The sequence below is a fragment of the Ilyonectria robusta genome (assembly GCF_021365365.1).
Source record: "Ilyonectria robusta strain PMI_751 chromosome Unknown BGZ61scaffold_1, whole genome shotgun sequence".
In the NCBI taxonomy this organism is placed as follows: domain Eukaryota; kingdom Fungi; phylum Ascomycota; class Sordariomycetes; order Hypocreales; family Nectriaceae; genus Ilyonectria; species Ilyonectria robusta.
In genome coordinates, this window is record NW_025764435.1 from 1,164,910 (window position 1) to 1,182,949 (window position 18,040).

Here is an 18,040-nt window from a genome sequence, read left to right on the forward strand (position 1 = left end):
TTCCAGTGAGGCAGGAGGAGTAACATCTTGGAGGGGTCGACCAGATTGGCACATACAGCGTGCGTAAGCTGACACCTAGGCGGGGCTCTGCCCATGGCCACATCAATATTGTGTCGACATGACTGGAAATAATTCATGCTTCTTAGTCCCTGAGACACCCTGCTACAGCCCATGCAAAATGTATTGCATGATCTTTTTGTCCAAAACACAAACCGGAGGCTTCCTTGGGCAAGTTTGGTTCCTGTCAGGCCACTGCCCCTCGATGCAACTGACATCACCACCTCTGCCTAGAATGTAAAGGCGGGGAAATGGACACATGGACACTAGCCGTAACAGGCATCTGCTGCCTGCGCCTCACCAAAGGTCCCCGCGTCTCCTGGACACGTTTGGCGGCTGGTCCAAAGGTCCCCAAGGTCGATTGGGCGGCAGTGAGAATCGGCCGCTGTAAACCGAACCCTCATGTCTTCTCCAATCTCACCGTCTTTCATTCTTCGGAGACTGCCTTCACTCCGAATCGCAGCCTTCAAGCCCTCGATCCCAACACGCCGTCGCGTCCCTCACTTTCCCAGGTCTTTCCGACAGACTCATCAGAGATTTTCCACCTCAGCCATCATGAACTCCAACGAGCTGGTCCACTACCTCGCCGACCAGCCGCCCTCGGTTGTCAGGCTGGAGATTGAGAAGCACTTTGAGGCTTTGACCGACAAGCAGAAGCGCTATGCTCACTTTATCAGCAAGTATGTTGTTCTCTTGCTCCCCAACGTCTCATAAGCTTCGTCCCCGTGCTGGTAGCTAAACGTACGCACCAGGGCCGCCTTTGCTGGCACCAGAATTGTTTTGCGACAAATCTCCCCTGAGTCTGAGGCTATCTATGACCTGATTCTCGCTCTCCACAAGTCTGTCGGCGGCGACTGGAACGCCCTGGCCAGCAAGGCTGGCATTGAGGAGTCTGAACTCACTCTCTTCCTCGAGTATGCTGTCATGTTCCTCGGCAACAACGGCAACTACAAGAGCTTCGGTGACTCCAAGTTCATTCCCCGATGCAGCGAGAAGAGCGTGGCTGCTCTCGCGGCCACCTGCCCTGTGGCTACCAAGTTCTACGAGGCCACCGGAGGCGCCATCTTTGGTGCCGCCAGCCCGGCCATCATGCACTTGGGATACCCGGATGACGGCCACATGACCACCTACTACCCGGAGTCTTCAGAAATCACCAAGGAGGAGATCAAGGCCATTTCTGACTGGATGGAGTCCAAGGGACAGCTCCCCGAGAACAACCGGTTGCGAAAGCTGTCTGATGGCAACTTTGAGATCCTGATTGCTTCTGCTGTGACTAGTGTTCCCTCACAGGGTGGTGACATTGGAAAGGAGACTCAATTCACTATCGAAGATGGTGTTCTGAAGGGCAAGACTATTAAGCTTACCTTCGGAGACTATGCCGAGGAGATGAAGAGCATCGCTGCATACATCGACAAGGCTGGCGAGAACGCGGACAACGAGACACAGAAGAGCATGCACTCAGCTTACAGCAAGTCCTTCGAGACTGGTTCTTTGGAGGCATTTAAGGACAGCCAGCGATACTGGATCAAGGACAAGGGCCCCATGGTGGAGTCTAACATCGGTTTCATCGAGACGTACCGAGACCCTGCTGGCATTCGTGGCGAGTGGGAAGGCTTTGCTTCCAGTTCGTTGCCCCTCTCTTACCTACGTTATATGTGTGCATTGATTTGCTAACGAGTTTTATAGTGGTAAACAGTAAGCTCAATACTTGCTTGCTCAACCTAAGGAGCACTAACTGACGCATACTAGTGGAACGAACCCGCGCCTTTGGTGAGCTTGTCGCCGCAGCTCCAGGCCTTATCCCACTCCTGCCTTGGGGCAAGGAGTTCGAGAAGGACAAGTTTTTGTCCCCTGACTTCACCTCCCTGGAAGTTCTTACCTTTGCTGGTAAGTGCTTTGCCTTGTTCGTCTTGACAATGCTAATTAATTCTCAGGCTCTGGTATTCCTGCGGGCATCAACATGTATGTGTATTTCAGGCTCGACTTGAGTCGCCAGCCAAACTCTAACATGCCCATGTCTATGTGACTAACTGATGAAATGTAGTCCTAACTACGACGATATCCGACAAACTGAGGGCTTCAAGAATGTGTCTCTCGGAAACGTCATGAGTGCCAAGGCCCCCAATGAGAAGATCCCCTTCATTCGAGAGGAGGACCTGGAGGTTTACAAGAAGCAGCGTGATGCCTCTTTCGAGGTCCAAGTTGGTCTTCATGAACTTACTGGTGCGTTTGTAAATCTGTGTCTACTTCCCCCCTGCTAACTCGCCTCAGGTCACGGCTGCGGTAAGCTCCTGCAGGAGACCTCCGCTGGGTCTTTCAACTTTGACAAGGAAAACCCTCCGGTCAGCCCCGTCGATAACAAGCCCATCTCAACTTGGTACAAGCCTGGCCAGACTTGGGGGTCCGTTTTCGGTAGCATCGCTGCCTCGTATGAGGAGTGCCGAGCCGAGCTTGTCGCCATGCACCTTAGCTGCGAGTTCCCTGTCCTCAAGATCTTTGGTTTTGGCGATGGTTCTGAGGATATCAACGGCGAGCCCGGTGATGTCCTATATGCCTCTTACCTCTCCATGGCTCGCTCTGGCCTTGGAGCCTTGGAGATGTGGGATCCCAAGAGCCAGAAATGGGGACAGGCTCACAGCCAAGCCCGTTTCTCCATCCTCAAGTGCTTCCTCGAGGCCGAGGACGATTTCTGCAAGCTCGACTACAAGGAGAGCGATCTGTCAGATCTGACTATCAAGTTGGATCGCTCCAAGATTCTCACGGCAGGCCGCGATGGTATGTTACCCAAATCCCAACTTCCCAGGGTCTCATTCTCACAAATTGTATAGCTGTTGCCAAGTACCTGCAGAAGCTGCACGTCTACAAGTCCACCGCTGACGTTAAGACCGGCACGGACTTCTACGTTCACATGACTACTGTTGACACTGAATTCTGGGGCAAGAAGGTCCGCGACGTTGTCCTTGCCAACAAGCAGCCCCGTAAGGTCTTCGTCCAGGCCAATACCTACTTGGATGATGCTACGGGTAAGGTCTCGATTAAGCACTACGAGGCGTCGCTCGCTGGCATGGTTGAGAGTTGGGCAGACAGGAACTTGTAAGGTAGCATAACCGGGAACATTTGGCACTCATGATCATGAAAGAGGGTTGGATATTGTAGAATAGAAGAAAGCAAGCCATGATGCTATTTCGGAGCCGATTCGCGACAAAATGTTTCACCACCACAATAGTTGATGATAATTCCGCCAGCCCGAGACACACATTCTTGAATCTTGAATCTTTATCTCAAATCCAACCCTAATGTCCAGCCCAGGCCGGTTCAGAGAGTGTGCCCATACGTTGCTCGCGTTCTGTTTTTTTTTCACCCCAGGAAAGAATATTGATGCTCCGAAAGGTTGTTTATCATGAGAGCCTCTCACCGGAAGCCTGGTAGATTTTGTATGCTCGTTTGTTTTTTGACTGTAAAACCTGATTACAGACGCCAAAATGTGACCGATGCCGTCGACTTCCAAATGCAATTGGCCAAACCAGCCCATTTCGGAGACCCTTCCCGTTCTACAACCCGTCGTCGCAACCCTGGTACTCCCCCAGCCCCGGCGTAAGATGCACATGTTTACCAAGCCATCTCGTGGGGCTTGTCACCCTTTCGCAAGCTGAAGGAGCTTCCGAGGTAGCTAGCCAACAGGTCCACCTTCTTGATGTTGGCGATCAGGGCCTTGTCGATGGCCTTCTGGTCGGCAGCACGGCTGCTGTTGATCTCCTTCTTCTGTGGGGCCACAAAGTCAGTCACCAAAGAAACAAAAAAATCCAGTTTCCAAGAAATCATACCTGGGGCTTCTCTCCCTGCTTGAAGAAGGCCTCCTCGCCGGCCTTCTCCTTGGACTTCTCGGCGGTGAAGTACTTGGGTTGAGAGATCTCCTCGATCTTCTTCTCATCGAGGCCAGAGATGTCGACCTTGTAGGAAGTGGCGATGACGTATCGGGAGTTGACTCGGCGGAGGGGAACACCGTTGATCTTGAAGGGGCCGGTGACGAGGAGGACGCCCTGGTCAAGGGTCTTCAGGAGGATGACACGCTTGCCACGGAAACGGCCAGCGAGGAGGATGAGGACAGTGCCGGCCTCGAGGGACTTGCGGGGAGTCCAAGATCGGACGGCCTTGCGGACCTGTGATTTCCAGTTGTCAGCACATATGATTTTGTGTGAAAGCGCTGAAGCCGCTGTGGAATATCCACGGTGCCAATCGCCATCTCATTGGAGTTGCGTATTGTCTGAGTTCGAATGTCCGGGCTCCGTCTTCGCGAGCCCTGATTCCAGGCTCTGACTCCAACGTCGGCGGAATTCCAAACGTGCAGCCACTCCCATTCGACTCCCAGATCAATCCGTGCCTCCAATGGATGTGTGTCAAGGGCGTTGCGAGGCAGCATCATCAAAGACTCACCTTCTTGCTCTCGGCATCATCTTCGGCGCTGTACCACTTCTTGGCCTTCTCCGAGGGAGCGGGAACCTCCCGGGTCGACTTCCCGAACGTCTTGGTTGTGGGCTTCGTCGACATGGTGACACTCTCCTGGCTGGTGGTTAGGGTTGGGTGATAAGGAAAGGAAGACACTTGGTGATGATGCGCCCGGAAATGTTAGAATTCTTTGTGAGCGCCGCTAGCGAGTTTGTGGGAATCAAAATGTGAACCCTCTGGCGCTAACCTAATCTGTAATCAGTACGTACCCTGTTGCCGCTCCGTGAGCCGGGCATGGGGCTTCCGGCACGTGGTGATAAGATAAGACTTTCGGAGCTGCGGGCGCCGGAAAGTACGAGAAAGTGCTCCTGGCGTCATGAGACCTCTGGCGAAGCTTCCCGACCGATTGATATTGCAGCTGTTTGCCCCTCGAAGTTGGATTTCCTCCCTCTTTTGTTCCCATCCCTAATTCTCTCTCCTTTTTCCTATGTATATGCTCCGATCACCAACATGCAGGCACGCAGACAATTAATTACGTCGGCCCAGCGACTTGCTGTCGCACCGACCCGATCCCTCCGGCCACTTACACGACTCCTAGCGACGCAAACTGTCCGCCCGACAACATTGCGATTGATCCCGAACCTTTCTATCCGAACCTACGCAAATGGACGACCTCACCCACCCGGTGGGACGCACCGGATGGACATGGGTGGCGGCGAAGAGGAGAAACCGGCTCTGGAGCAGTTTGGTATCGACCTGACTGCAAGGGCAAAAGATGGAAAGCTGGATCCCGTGATTGGAAGGGATGCCGAGATCCAGAGGACCATTCAGATTTTGTCACGCCGTACGAAAAATAACCCTGTGCTGATCGGTAACGCGGGAACAGGAAAGACGGCAATTCTCGAAGGACTGGCGCTACGAATCGTCCGTGGTGATGTCCCCGAGAGTGTCAAAAACAAAAGGGTCATCAGCTTGGACCTTGGGTCACTGATTGCCGGTGCCAAGTTCCGAGGTGACTTCGAGGAGAGGTTGAAAAAGGTGCTCAGCGAAGTGGAGAAAGCAGATGGTGAGGTCATCCTGTTCATCGATGAACTTCACACCCTGCTCGGGCTGGGTAAGGCCGAAGGTTCCATCGACGCCTCCAACCTTTTAAAGCCAGCTCTTGCTCGAGGAGAGCTTCAATGCTGCGGCGCCACCACCCTTACAGAGTATCGTCAAATCGAGAAAGATGTTGCGCTGGCCCGAAGATTCCAGCCCATTCTCGTTACCGAACCCAGTGTCGAGGATACCATTAGCATTCTTCGAGGTATCAAAGACAAGTACGAAGTTCACCATGGCGTCCGGATTGCGGACGGGGCTTTAGTGGCTTCCGCAACGCTCTCCAACCGCTACATTACCGACCGCTTTCTGCCAGACAAGGCCATCGATCTGATGGACGAGGCCGCCAGTCACCTAAAGCTCCAACACGAATCCAAACCCGAGGACATCATGCGCCTTGACCATAAGATTATGACCATTCAGATCGAACTTGAGAGCCTTCGAAAAGAAAGCGATGTGGCAAGCAAGGAGCGAAGAGAGAAACTCGAGAAGGACCTCCAAAAGTGCGCTGACGAGAACGCCGAGTTGAATGCTCGGTGGGAGAAGGAAAGAGCCGAGATTGAATCGGTCAAGACGGTCCAAGAAGACCTCGACAAGGCCAAGTTTGAGCTCGAACAGGCGCAAAGAGAAGGCAAATTTGCCCGTGCGTCCGAGCTGAGGTTCGGTGTCATCCCTACATTGGAGCAGAAGCTTCCACAGGAGGGCGAAGCCAAAGAGTCCAGCGATGATGTTCTCATCCATGACTCCGTCACCGCTGATGATATCGCTAACGTTGTCTCCCGAATCACTGGTATTCCCGTGACCAAGTTGACTTCTGGACACATTGAGAAATTGGTCCACATGGAAGACAGTCTCCGCGTGGCCGTCAAAGGTCAGGACGAGGCCATCAAGGCCGTCTCCAACGCGGTTCGCCTCCAGCGAGCTGGCTTGAGCGGCGACAACCGTCCCCTGGCGTCGTTCTTCTTCCTCGGCCCTACTGGCGTGGGCAAGACGGAGCTCTGCAAGAAGCTCGCCAACTTTCTCTTCTCGACCGAGTCCGCGGTGGTGCGTTTCGATATGTCAGAGTTTCAAGAGAAGCATACCATTTCCCGTCTCATTGGAGCTCCCTCCGGCTACGTCGGTTACGACGATGCTGGGCAGCTGACCGAGGCCGTCCGCCGCAAGCCATATGCGGTTCTGCTCTTTGATGAATTTGAGAAGGCGCACCGAGATATTTCGGCTCTACTGCTGCAGGTCCTTGACGAGGGTTATCTGACCGATGCCCAGGGCCACAAAGTCGACTTCAAGAACACCATCATTGTCCTGACTTCCAACCTTGGTGCCGATATCCTTGTCGGCCAAAACCACCTGCAGCCTTACATTGAGACCCCGGATGGCGACATCGACCCTTCGGTCCGCAAGGCTGTCATGGATGTGGTCGCTTCTGCGTATCCTCCCGAGTTCTTGAACCGCATTGACTCCTTCATCGTCTTTAAGCGCCTGGCCCTCAGCGCCATCCGCGACATTGTCGACATCCGCCTCAAGGAGCTACAGCAGCGCCTCGATGACAGACGCATCGTGCTCTCTGTCCCCAACGACGTCAAAGACTGGCTTGCAGAACGCGGATATGACCCCAAGTTTGGTGCCCGCCCTCTCCATCGACTCATCACCAACGAGATTAGCAACGGTCTCGCAGATCAAATCATCAAGGGTGATTTAAAGATGGGTGAGACGGCCGAGGTAAAGATCCGCGACGACAAAGAGGGTCTGGATATTTCCATCATCCCGAAGGCGTCTTGAGTTTTACAAGCAGCATATGAGTTTATCGGTTAATGAATTAACGTGTACCATACCCAATGTAACATTTTGTATTTGCAGAGATACTCTCCACTGGCACCAGAACAGTATTTACTTGATATTATCAATAGAATAGCTAATTGCCTTTCCTCTCGAACACATTGGCTCGTGATTTCTAGGCTCCCCGTTGCTCAGAGTGTCAGCCGACCGCTTATGACGGATCCCGTCACAATATGACTTGCAAGTGACATTATCATTAACGCATCGTCAGCCCACTCCCACCTTAAGATCAGCCCATGCAACGACTGTCAACAACGTGTTGGTCACCAAGAGAATGCCCAATATGCACCAGGATAGGGAGATACGTTCCTTTGTGCGATGTTACTATGTACTACTGTGCATCTCCCACTAACCGGCCCGGCCATGGCCAAACCCCTACGCTCCACATGCGACAATGAAAAGGCGAGGACCCTTGCCCAAGTCTGGCGTCCACAATTCCAGGAGCCTTTAATTAGATACAGCCCAATCTGATCAAATCTGTGCCGAGATATCGATGCCAGGGGTCGATCAAGAAAAAAAGGAGCGTATCATTGTAAAAATCGGGTCCTCATTGCAAGGGCTTTCGAAGCCTGACAGCCGGAAATCCTCGTCGGTTCCCTCGAGTACGAAGCAGTGTGGTTTAGATGAGATTTTCATGTTGTGTGTTTTGCACGATGCCTGAAATGAAGAGTGAAAGCATAGAAAACCCCTGAAAACCAGAGAGCACCACATCAGTGGAAATGTATTCTTTTCAAAGAAAACGAACACCCGACTGTACAATATCCCGGAGTTTCCCCAAAAGACGCCTCCACCAATCGCCCGACTTTTCCTCCAAAGACTAAAAGAAAGCACGTTGTGGTCCTCGGAGCGAGTTGGCAGAAGACAAACGAACGACCATTTTGACCGAGGCTCACGAAAGCACCGTTTGGGGGAGAGAAGGGGAGGGAGCCGTAAAAGAAGAGACGTGATATTGGTTCAAGGATTAATTTCGATTGGTTGACCGATAACTTTGCAAATTACAACCGAATCCTCGAGTCGTGGAGAACCATGAGAGACCTATGTGGCAGAGAGCAGGAGTGAGAAGGCGGCTTTGTTCAGAGGAGGCTTCTCGTAATCTTCTACTGGTGGCCCGCCTTTCGGAGGGTGGTGGCGAGCCACTCAAGACCCTCGTACAGACCATCACCAGACGTGGCACAGGTGGACTGGATGTACTGTTGGAGGAAAGGGACTGATTAGCATGTGATTTGGCTATTGAGGGAACTCGGCTGAAACCGGGGCAAAGGAGACATACCCAGGCACGTTGTCGCAAGCTGTGGAGGCCAAGCTTGTCTGTGATCTCGGCGGCGTTCATGGCGTTCTAGATAAAAACACGTCAGCAAGAGTTGTGGTTGGTTAGGTGAATCGATGGGCGAATCGATTGGCTGGAGGCGAGAAGACGGATGAAAGGGGGAGTGGGGGGACTCGAGACGTACGGGAAGATCCTGCTTGTTGGCGAAGACCAGGAGAATGGCGTCTCGGAGCTCGTCCTCGTTGAGCATGCGCTGGAGTTCCTCTCGGGCCTCGACGATACGGTCGCGATCGTTGGAATCGACAACGAAGATGATGCCCTGGGTGTTCTGGAAGTAGTGCCTCCACAGAGGTCGGATCTTGTCCTGACCACCGACATCCCACACGGTGAACTGAATGTTCTTGTACTCGACGGTCTCGACGTTGAAGCCTGAGGGGGGGGAAGGGTTAGAGGGATGCGCTCATTTGGCTACCAGGAGGGTTGGTGGCTTCATACCGATGGTGGGGATGGTGGTGACGATCTCACCAAGCTTGAGCTTGTACAGGATGGTGGTTTTACCGGCGGCATCAAGACCAACCATCAGAATTCGCATCTCCTTCTTTCCCCATAGTCGATCAAAAAGCTTCGAGAAGGCGAGACCCATGATTGCGGTTGGAGGCTTCGCGGCCTAGGTGCAAGGTATTAGAGGGAGGTCCTAGAGTAAGGGCGCGTCCGAGGTCAGCTCTGGTGCAGAACAAATGGCGAGGCCAAGCAAGATGGTAAGATGGCGACGGAGAGTTGAGAGTGTTGTGGATGAGAGCGAAGAACAAGATAAGGGGGGGCCAGAAAGGGTAAGCGCGGGAGGGAGGAAGAATGTGATTTGGATTGGAGGTTGGTGATGATTGTTGCAGGAGGCAGGATGCTTTATGGGCCAGTGTCGCAAAAGGACACCTGGATAATGGGCAAGGCAGCGCGCATTTCCATCCTAGGGCGACGCCCATGTGCAGCCGGGCCCCCTAAAGCCAGGCTGCAGCATTCGGTGCAGTCGAGTGACTGAGTGACTGTGCACCATCCGCCATCCATCCAGGCAAAGCTGAGGGCCGTCACCGAGGCTGCGGCCGTGGGTCGCGGGGGTGCAGCGGAGGGAGGAAGAGGCCACGGGGGATCATGACGGGACGACACGCAAGATGAGGCCATCGCCGTCATCAGCGCCGTCGTCGCCAGCAAAAACAGGATGCAGCGAGCGGAGCGGCAGGCAAGCAGAGAGCATGAGGACTTACTTGGAGATCGTGGGGCGGTCCTTGGGTGGTGTGCAGGAGGGACAAGGACGGCGTCGTGTGGTTTAACTTGTCGGTGTAGAGGTGGACGTGGACGAAGGACACGCTCGACTTGCGGGAGGCGGAGGGGTGAGAAATGGGGACTTGGGGCCTTGGGGCTGGGCTGCTGAATTTTGGGGCCTGGCGTTCTTTCGAGGGGGCGGGCCCGCAGAGCCACACTTGAGGGAGGTACCTACCGCCCCCCTTCTAGTGCAGTGGCCTCAGTGCATCGCCCACTCTCAGCACGCCAAAGCAGGGCAAAAACAGGGTACCGCAGCGCAGCGGTACATTAGGTACGGGGCTCCATTACGGGGCTTCATTAACTACAGGGCGCCAGCCAGGTGGGGCGGAATCAGAATCAGCATCAGCATCAGCACCAGCCCAGCCACACTTGGGCTTTTTACAGTGACGCTGGGTGACAGATCTCCAGTGCGACAACAGATAACCAACTGAATGCTCCGGACGGGGCCTCGGATCGACCAGCCACTCCCATCGCCGGTCCACTCCTTTTCTCCCCAGCCGCGCAATCGTGGGTCGCCCTTGTATCATTTCGTAAGGGACGTGGTAAGTTGGGTACCTACCTTACCTTCCCGAGCATCCAATGAAGCCAAGTCAGCCGCTCTCTTTCCAGCTGTCCGCCGTTGTTGCCACCCGCAGTGATGCCATGGCATGCCATGCCATGTCGTATCGCTATCTCTCTGTGGACACGGGTCCCCTATCCCCTTTTGGACAGTTCGCCTCTCGAAGAAAAAAAAACCCGCCGCCCAAGCCACACTGCCTCACCTCACCAGTTTCCCTCGTGCTCCACCAGCGCCACGCCCCACTGTAACCGCTCCTACCTCCAACGCACCCCTTAAAGTTACTTGGCAGGTCTTCGGCTAAACCCTGGCTCAAATCAGCCCGCTGCCCAGGCCGGTGCGGATAGGTGTCAATTCGTCGCGATCCGATCTAAGCTCCCGTCCAAGGGCACCAAGACGACATCGTCGACATATCACGAGGACATTCGCCAACGAACGATTCGGGTCTCCCTTTCCACTGCCACCGTCCATATAACGCTCCTTTGATACGGCAACAACCCACCACCGGCCATGTACTTCGTCACCGCTGCGAGGGCCCTCCTCGCCGCCGCCGTCTTCCAGGCCGCCGCTGCCCACAACATCGTCCTGCCCGCCCACGGCCGCGAGTGCTTCCACGAGAGCCTCCACAAGGATGACACCATGACCGTCACCTTCCAGGTTGGCGATCGCGAGTTCGGAAGCGCAGGCAACCTCGACATCGACTTCTGGGTACGTTGTCCGCTCCACTTGGCAGCTTCCCTCGTGGCCCTTCTGCGACTGGGGGGTGTCTGAAGCTCGAGGCAGCAGCCATCTGGGATATAGCATGATGCCAGATAGCATGATGCTAACATGATGGGACAGATCTCCAACCCCAGCGGCCAGTACGAGGCCAACGAGAAGACCGTCTCCAACGGCGACTACTCCTTCACTGCCAAGCACGACGGCAAGTACACCTACTGCTTCGGCAACGAGAACTGGGGTGCCAACACCAAGGAGGTCTCCTTCAACGTCCACGGCATTGTCTACGTGAGCGAGTCTGATGTCCCTGCCGATCCCCTCGAACGTGAAGGTAAGCTTGCCCCGCCACCTACCGAACCCTCCAGGTCTCTCAAAGCTAACCTCCACGTTTACAGTCCGCCGCCTCTCCGAACTCCTCGCCCAGGTCAAGGACGAGCAGCAGTACATCATCATCCGCGAGCGCACCCACCGCAACACTGCCGAGAGCACCAACAACCGAGTCAAGTGGTGGAACATGTTCGTCATCGGCATTGTCATTGGCGAGTCCCTCTTCCAGGTCTGGTGGCTGCGTCGCTTCTTCGAGGTCAAGCGCGTGGTATAAATGGATACTCCTAGGCACATAGGGTATCGGGGTATGAGACAAGAACAAGGCTGGGGAACTATGTGAGCACAACTCCCATTGACTGGGCCGTGGGAAAACCAGGGGTGCTGTTTCTCTGATTCTTGCTGGCGCAAAACTGGAGGAGCCTTGAAACTTGGGTGGGATGCTACGCGAAAAAGCGACTGAGGATCTACGCATTGTGTGGTAATAGGAGCCTGTGTATAAACATTAGTCATGTCTGAAAACAAGAAGATTTAATTCATCCCCTGTCCGTTGCCGACACAATTCACAATCACGAGCCATGTAGCGAACCCAAGAGTCGGGAACAATGTCATGTAAAATTCATATCCAACGCCCAAAACAGGGCTTTTGCACATGATACGGATCATTATCATCTAGTGGCATCCCATCCATTAGAAACAGAACAACATGAATGCCGTTAGAATAGAGTGATATCCCAAGGCCAAATCCTACTCCAAACGCCTCCCAAAGCTTCCGTAGTCTAGAACAATTATAAACACAGCTCCATCAGGCATCTAGGCATTGGGGTCCGACTCGGGAGCCTTGCTCTTGCCCTCCTTTGGCGTCTCTGGCACCTCGACGGGCAGCTCTACATCCTTGATGGGATGAAGTAGCATAGGCGGGAGACACATGCGACCTTCGCCACCACGCATGTTGTTGACGCCCTTGCCCTTGCGGCTCTTGTCTTCGGTGGTCTCGAACTCGTCACCGCCGTCATTGTTCACCTTGAGTCCGAGCCAGCGGCGGTACAGATTAGGCGCGAAGCCCGAGTTGTAGAACCACGACAGGCCGTGCATGTTGTGCTCGCGGTCGCCAAAGATGCTGGTGCGGGAACCACCGCTGGCACCGTCACGGCCGTTGTTGAACATCTGCGCCATGTACCCGACAGGCCACTTGCGGTCGACGTAGACGGGGTGCGGCGCGTAGACGGCTTTGTAGCCGTGCTGCAGCGCCACAGTCGCTGGCCACATCTCAGGGAAGGCAAACTGCTTCTTGAGCGCCGTCATCCTGTGCATTGTCAGGAGCAGTCGTCGTGACATGCGGGACGTGGTGATGATGTTGGCGCGGCGTGGAGGCGGGCCCTCGGTGCGGTTGAAGCCCGTGATGTCGTCCTTGAGGCCCCAGGTCGTGCCGTCCGGGTCGAAGATGGGGTTGAGCGAGATGTAATCGGCCTCTTCGCCGACGCCCCATTGGTAGTGGTCCTTCTCATAGGCAATAGGGACAACAGGATCGTTGCCGGGCTCGAACCAGTCGTCATCGTCCTGAGGGCGAACAGGGCCCCAAATGACCTTTGCGTTCCCCTTTGACTTGGCAGGCGTCTTGTCGTCCATACCGGGCACGTTCTTCCAGACATCGTCGGCTCCAACAACGCCCATCTCACTCTGTACGCGGGACATCTGCGAGAAGTCGTCCCAGGTGCCGTGGACAGTCGGGAAGTAGAAGCGGGCGTTGCGGTCCCACAGCCCCTTTCGTGGCTGTTCCTTGGCGAAGTTCTCGAGCTTGGTGAACAGGTCGTAGTAGTGGCCGGTGTAGCGGACGTCCATCTCCCACTGCCAGAAGTGCTCGTACTCAGGGTGCATGTAGGCAAAGTATTGCATCGCCATCGACAGGCCGCGGTAGACGCCGTGGACGGGAAGCTCGGGGCCACGGCTAAAGAGGTCATAGATGCCCTGATATAGTGACAGCATCTGCGTCTCGGTCCAGAGGGTGACGATACCGCGAAATTCCTGGGGGATAACATCTTCGACGCGCTGTCGGTAGACTTCCTCGTCGGCCCAGATAGGATGGTCAGCATCATTCTTGACCTGGACCAGCAGGTGGATATCATAGCGACCACCTGAGCCCAGGGCCAGCTCCGTGATCATGGAACGAATGTTTGCAACATCATCTTCGCGCCAGAGATACTCGTCCCAGCATCGCACAACCACAGCAGTTCTCGACTTCTTCCCGGTGACTGTCTTCTCCTTCTCTGTGGGAGTGTCGGTGCTGTTAGACTTGGCGTTCGTTGTGGTCGTCTTGGCCGGCTTTTCGGCGTCCTTCTCCTTGACATCACGCGCCTTGACGGACTCCGTGGGTTTCTGAGACTCCTGGATGTAAAAGCCATGGGGAGTAGCCGTCTTGCGTAGAACCTCATTGTACCGGTTGGCGTTCTTCTTGAAGCAACGGCGCTGGACGTCGGCCCAGTTGACCTGTCGGTAATCGACGCGGGGAGTCTTGTCCCAGACGGCTTCGGAGCCTTCCTTCTCTCCATGCTCGCCAACGCTCAATCCGCCGTTCCTCTCCGAGTAACCAAAGCCGTAGGGGCCGTAACGGCCAAAGCGGTCGAAGCAAATGTCCTCGGGCAGACTCAAGACCTCGTAAGAGCCAATGATATGCTCGGGGAATCCTTTCGGTCGGCCGTTGTAGTACTGTAGCTCCGGAACACGGACGGTGCCTTCAGCATCGACGAAGCATTCCTGGATGTCCGTCTCCTCGTTCCTTCGGGTGTATCCGTTCCAGCCCAGGCTTACAGAGACATGTCTCTTGCCGGCCTCACCCTCCTTAGCCGAGTCTACTTTAGTCTCCTCCTTGGCCGAGTCTGCTTTAGTCTCCTCCTTGGTTTCTTGTTGTACCTCACTGTTGACATTGTCACCAGCTTCCTTGCTCGCCTTCTCTTCGGCCTTTTCTTCGGCCTTCTCCTCGGCGACTTCCTCCAGCAGCGATGCCTCATCCGGCACATAGGGATACTCCGGTTTGTTGTCCTCGAGGCTTACCAATGTCTTAATGCCGCCATAGTACCTCTCCAGGAATTCAAATTTCTCCCATACGGGAGGAGGAGGAGGCCGGCTCTCCACTTGGCCATTTGCAACCTTCCAGTTCTCGACCTGGCTGGCGCGGACCAAGCTCAGGATCATGATGACAATAAATCCTACCACAAAGCAGACGAGATATCTTGTGACCTTTGTTGGCAGTCGATAGGGGTATACGTTGGCAATTCGTCTCATGGGTGGAGGCTTAGCAGCCTGTCGGGGCAATCTCAATAGGCCAGTTGAAGCCGAGCCGGATGTGCTTCTGGAGGAGCCCTGGGAAGAGCTTCCCGCCGAGTATGGCTCATCCTCGTCGTCAGATGTGTAGTCGGAGGTGTCATCGTCAGAAAAGTGCTCTTTGCTCGGGGACTCGACTTTGTGGTAGAGCGGAAGCCCTGGTTCTTGGGTCCGCAGACTCCTGGGTAGTAACCCCATGGCTGGCTTGGTTGGGAGAGCTATAACGGCAGCGGCAGTCAGGATACGGGAGTCGATATATTCGGGGTTGGAAGCTTGCCTACCGATGGGTGTTCGTAATGCCCACTCCAGGCAAGTGTCTCAGGGAGGTGCCTCCGAACGTGCCAGTCCAGATGAAAGGATGAGCGTGGGCAAACACGGTGAATGGTCGTGAGCAAAGCGTCGTGCAGCAATGGAGCTTGTATCTGGACAGGAGCAATGGAGAAGAGATTGTGAAAAGGAGCTGATTGATGAATTGGGTTACGTGAGTACGCGTCGTCGTCGTCGAGCCTTGTCCGGTCGAGTGCCCCGTCCGGATGTACTCCTCTGAGCCGTCATTTGCGGGCTTGTTTGTGTAGCGGAGCATGGGCGGTTGCGGGGCAACGAGTTCTAAAGGTGGGGGCGACGTCAGCGACTGTGCATGTTGACATGTAACTTATGATAGACAACCACCCATTAGGTGTTATCATGTTTGTGCCAGTTATGATTAGCCACCCCTGTTCCGCAGGTCCCGGATAGCCTAGTTCTGCGGGATGTGCTGTAGCTGCCTGCACTCATTGATGCTGGTCTGAGGCACAGGGGTTGTCACCCACCGCCTCTTATTCCCATGGTGGTGGTTGTGTTCTCCCACCACGACATGGCTGAGTCCGTGATCGGTCAAGGCGGACCATCCTCGCGGTCTGTGGCGTCTGTCCAGTCTTGTGGATCTCGTCGTCCGCATCTCTCATGAGAAAATCAAGGCATTGGCATGTAAAATAGCAGCTGCCTGGAGGGGGAAGATTGTAGCCATAGATGCTCAGGTGGTTGAATCTGACATGGTTGTCCAGGGTAAGCAACCCGGCACTTGACAACCACAGGATTACACCGCCCAAACGCTAATCGTCGATTGCCAATCACCTACACTGTAAAACTTCCGAACTACAACATCCCTTTTGGCGCCGTGCGGTTAATAAGCTTTGAATATTCTGGGAGGGGCATCCATTGGAACCGCACCCTCTGCTCCAGCCCAACTTTGTTCCCTCCAACTCTGTCCGCCACCGCGCAATCCCATTGGCGTCTTTAAGCAGCCAACCCCTCCCCTAAGCTTAGCGCCCTGCTGTGTTCGCTCCCCTTGAGTAACCTCAGTCCAACGTCATGGCTCAAACGCCAATCATGCCCATGAGCGACCTCGGGCGGGGAGGTCATGCGCTGCAGCGTGCCGTCCGCATCGTGTCTTTGCCCTAACGCCAACGCGCGAGGGACACGGGACAGCGCCTCTCTGCTCTCTAGCCGGTTGTGGCCAGCGACTCGTGCCCTCGCTCCCGGAGAGGAATCTAGTCCACACGGCGTACATACGCAGTAGCAGGGCTTGGGCCGAGAGCTTTGGGCTGAGACCGCGGTGAAGCCTATTGTCGGATATCGGATGTCGGTCTCTTGGGCTGCCCGACCCGTGTGCCCTGTCTGTCAGATGACGATTCCCTTCTTGTCAGGTTTCATTCTTCCTGTCTTTGATCTCCGACCTTTGACCTCTCGCCTCGCCTCTGACCTCTGACCTCTGACCTCTCGCCTCTCACCTCCCACCGCTAACCTCCAACTTGCCCTGAAATCTAGCAGCGCTTGTTAGGGACTGCAAGCAAGTTGCATAGCTCCTGGATTGACGTCGTGTCAGGAGCCAGTGACTTATACACGAGCCAACCTGCTTCCTCCGGCTCGTCGACGCTACTCACTTACACAAATTGTCATCCCACCAGCTGCCCAGATCCTACCCAATCCTCCCCATCTCCCCAGACTTCAATCCCATCCCACCTATCTGGCCGCCCAATTCACAGGCCATTCGCCCCCAATCGCTACAATGTCCGTCTCTGTCACTTCTTCAGAAACACTCGCTTCGCCTCCATCAAACGTCCAAGCTGAGGCGGAACGGGAGACGCTCAAGCTCTCGTATGCCATCAGGCAACATCCCGTCTCTGTCACACTCGATGGAACCACCATCTTCCTCTCGGCCATGGCTCTCGTTCTTCTCATCCACTTTGTCGAGTCCTACCATGCCGAACTCCTCGTGAGCCTTGTTCCTGTACTCCTGCTCGTCCACAACGACTACCACAACTTCCTCAACCTCGGTCCCGGCGGCACACCCTCTACTTTCCAGGGATACCTCCGCATAACTTGGTTCCGTCTATGGTCTCTCCGAGATCCCTTCGTCGCCCCAGACTCTGATCCCTCGCGTCTTCCCACGGCGGGCATTCTACGCCGCTGCAATCTTCCCTACCGCGCGGGTCCCCGCCCTACTGTAGCCGGCATCGCTCCCCAGCGCCAGCTTGACCAACACGGGTCTCGGTACTGCTACCGGGCTCTCCGCCGGTCGATGGCGAAGATTGCAGACCAGAATCCCACCAAGTTTGGCACAGAGAGGTCTTGCCTCGAGAAACATGGCCTTGCACTCTTCGCCAGACACCCGCTGCAGACCACTTGCCAGGGCGAGATCTGCCATGTCCACGACTCAGACCACTCCATGCACATGTGTTTGCATCCAGATGACATCAAGCAAGTCCTGGACAAGGGATGGGGCCAGAGACACCCACTCGCCTGGAGAAGCCGACTTCTTAAAAGCCCTGTGTCTGCTGACTTTGTCATGATTTATGCGCCTCGAGGTAAGAATTGTCCCGTATATTGAACTGAAGCCTGCTGAATTTGCTCCTCTGGGTATTAGATGACCAAGAACTTCAAGTTGTCTGCAACATCATTCAGGCAGCAATCTGGTATACCCTTGCCGAGGATGTTGAATTGGGCGTTGATCTCAAAACCGCATAACTTCAACGAGCCAATGCCTGAAAAGAAGCTGAATGAGACGCCCAAAAATGAGGGAGGGTCCTAGTTTAAGTTAAAAGGATATAATAGGACGCCAT

General features: G+C 54.9%; 7 protein-coding genes across 7 annotated transcripts; 4 read left to right on the plus strand and 3 right to left on the minus strand.

Moving 5' to 3' along the window:
- The first annotated feature begins 185 nt into the window (after positions 1-185).
- Positions 186-3,226, plus strand: BGZ61DRAFT_437552 (peptidase family M49-domain-containing protein). The gene is made up of 8 exons (XM_046244136.1): positions 186-737; positions 810-1,681; positions 1,744-1,752; positions 1,807-1,944; positions 1,992-2,019; positions 2,102-2,280; positions 2,329-2,832; positions 2,886-3,226. The coding sequence occupies exons 1-8, from the start codon at positions 460-462 to the stop codon at positions 3,152-3,154; spliced, it is 2,277 nt and encodes a 758-aa protein (XP_046111840.1). The 5' UTR covers positions 186-459; the 3' UTR covers positions 3,155-3,226.
- On the minus strand, positions 3,227-4,724 carry BGZ61DRAFT_437553 (ribosomal protein L6e-domain-containing protein). Its single transcript, XM_046244137.1, has 3 exons — positions 4,492-4,724; positions 3,882-4,217; positions 3,227-3,819 (listed from the first exon to the last, which is right to left on the minus strand). The coding sequence occupies exons 1-3, from the start codon at positions 4,603-4,605 to the stop codon at positions 3,667-3,669; spliced, it is 603 nt and encodes a 200-aa protein (XP_046111841.1). The 5' UTR covers positions 4,606-4,724; the 3' UTR covers positions 3,227-3,666.
- Positions 4,725-4,754: 30 nt separating this feature from the next.
- BGZ61DRAFT_437556 (P-loop containing nucleoside triphosphate hydrolase protein) lies at positions 4,755-7,606 on the plus strand. The gene has a single exon (XM_046244138.1). The coding sequence runs from the start codon at positions 4,798-4,800 to the stop codon at positions 7,378-7,380; it is 2,583 nt and encodes an 860-aa protein (XP_046111842.1). The 5' UTR covers positions 4,755-4,797; the 3' UTR covers positions 7,381-7,606.
- Positions 7,607-8,534: 928 nt separating this feature from the next.
- Positions 8,535-9,347, minus strand: BGZ61DRAFT_525254 (ADP-ribosylation factor GTPase of the ras superfamily; the record flags this gene model as incomplete). The annotated part of the gene is made up of 4 exons (XM_046252726.1): positions 8,535-8,627; positions 8,708-8,773; positions 8,889-9,133; positions 9,200-9,347. 4 exons carry the CDS (start codon positions 9,345-9,347, stop codon positions 8,535-8,537), a joined length of 552 nt encoding a protein of 183 aa, XP_046111843.1.
- A 1,740-nt stretch (positions 9,348-11,087) lies between these two features.
- Positions 11,088-11,895, plus strand: BGZ61DRAFT_525255 (emp24/gp25L/p24 family/GOLD-domain-containing protein; the record flags this gene model as incomplete). The annotated part of the gene is made up of 3 exons (XM_046252727.1): positions 11,088-11,285; positions 11,418-11,625; positions 11,690-11,895. The coding sequence occupies 3 exons, from the start codon at positions 11,088-11,090 to the stop codon at positions 11,893-11,895; spliced, it is 612 nt and encodes a 203-aa protein (XP_046111844.1).
- A 319-nt stretch (positions 11,896-12,214) lies between these two features.
- Positions 12,215-15,455, minus strand: BGZ61DRAFT_437564 (uncharacterized protein). The gene has a single exon (XM_046244139.1). The coding sequence runs from the start codon at positions 15,135-15,137 to the stop codon at positions 12,432-12,434; it is 2,706 nt and encodes a 901-aa protein (XP_046111845.1). The 5' UTR covers positions 15,138-15,455; the 3' UTR covers positions 12,215-12,431.
- Positions 15,456-16,737: 1,282 nt separating this feature from the next.
- Positions 16,738-18,037, plus strand: BGZ61DRAFT_8378 (uncharacterized protein). Its single transcript, XM_046257137.1, has 2 exons — positions 16,738-17,794; positions 17,845-18,037. The coding sequence occupies exons 1-2, from the start codon at positions 16,987-16,989 to the stop codon at positions 17,943-17,945; spliced, it is 909 nt and encodes a 302-aa protein (XP_046111846.1). The 5' UTR covers positions 16,738-16,986; the 3' UTR covers positions 17,946-18,037.
- The last annotated feature ends 3 nt before the right edge of the window (positions 18,038-18,040 follow it).

Excerpts from the sequence above, each read along its gene's own strand:
- BGZ61DRAFT_437552 (XM_046244136.1), top strand. The coding sequence starts at position 460 with ATGTCTTCTCCAATCTCACCGTCTTTCATTCTTCGGAGACTGCCTTCA. Across the intron at positions 1,945-1,991 it reads GGAAGTTCTTACCTTTGCTG|GCTCTGGTATTCCTGCGGGC; the intron begins GTAAGTGCTTTG and ends ATTAATTCTCAG. Across the intron at positions 2,833-2,885 it reads TCTCACGGCAGGCCGCGATG|CTGTTGCCAAGTACCTGCAG; the intron begins GTATGTTACCCA and ends CAAATTGTATAG.
- BGZ61DRAFT_437553 (XM_046244137.1), bottom strand. The coding sequence starts at position 4,605 with ATGTCGACGAAGCCCACAACCAAGACGTTCGGGAAGTCGACCCGGGAG. Across the intron at positions 4,218-4,491 it reads ATGATGCCGAGAGCAAGAAG|GTCCGCAAGGCCGTCCGATC; the intron begins GTGAGTCTTTGA and ends TGGAAATCACAG. Across the intron at positions 3,820-3,881 it reads AGCAGGGAGAGAAGCCCCAG|AAGAAGGAGATCAACAGCAG; the intron begins GTATGATTTCTT and ends GTGGCCCCACAG.
- BGZ61DRAFT_437556 (XM_046244138.1), top strand. The coding sequence starts at position 4,798 with ATGGGGCTTCCGGCACGTGGTGATAAGATAAGACTTTCGGAGCTGCGG.
- BGZ61DRAFT_437564 (XM_046244139.1), bottom strand. The coding sequence starts at position 15,137 with ATGGGGTTACTACCCAGGAGTCTGCGGACCCAAGAACCAGGGCTTCCG.
- BGZ61DRAFT_8378 (XM_046257137.1), top strand. The coding sequence starts at position 16,987 with ATGTCCGTCTCTGTCACTTCTTCAGAAACACTCGCTTCGCCTCCATCA. Across the intron at positions 17,795-17,844 it reads TGCGCCTCGAGGTAAGAATT|ATGACCAAGAACTTCAAGTT; the intron begins GTCCCGTATATT and ends TCTGGGTATTAG.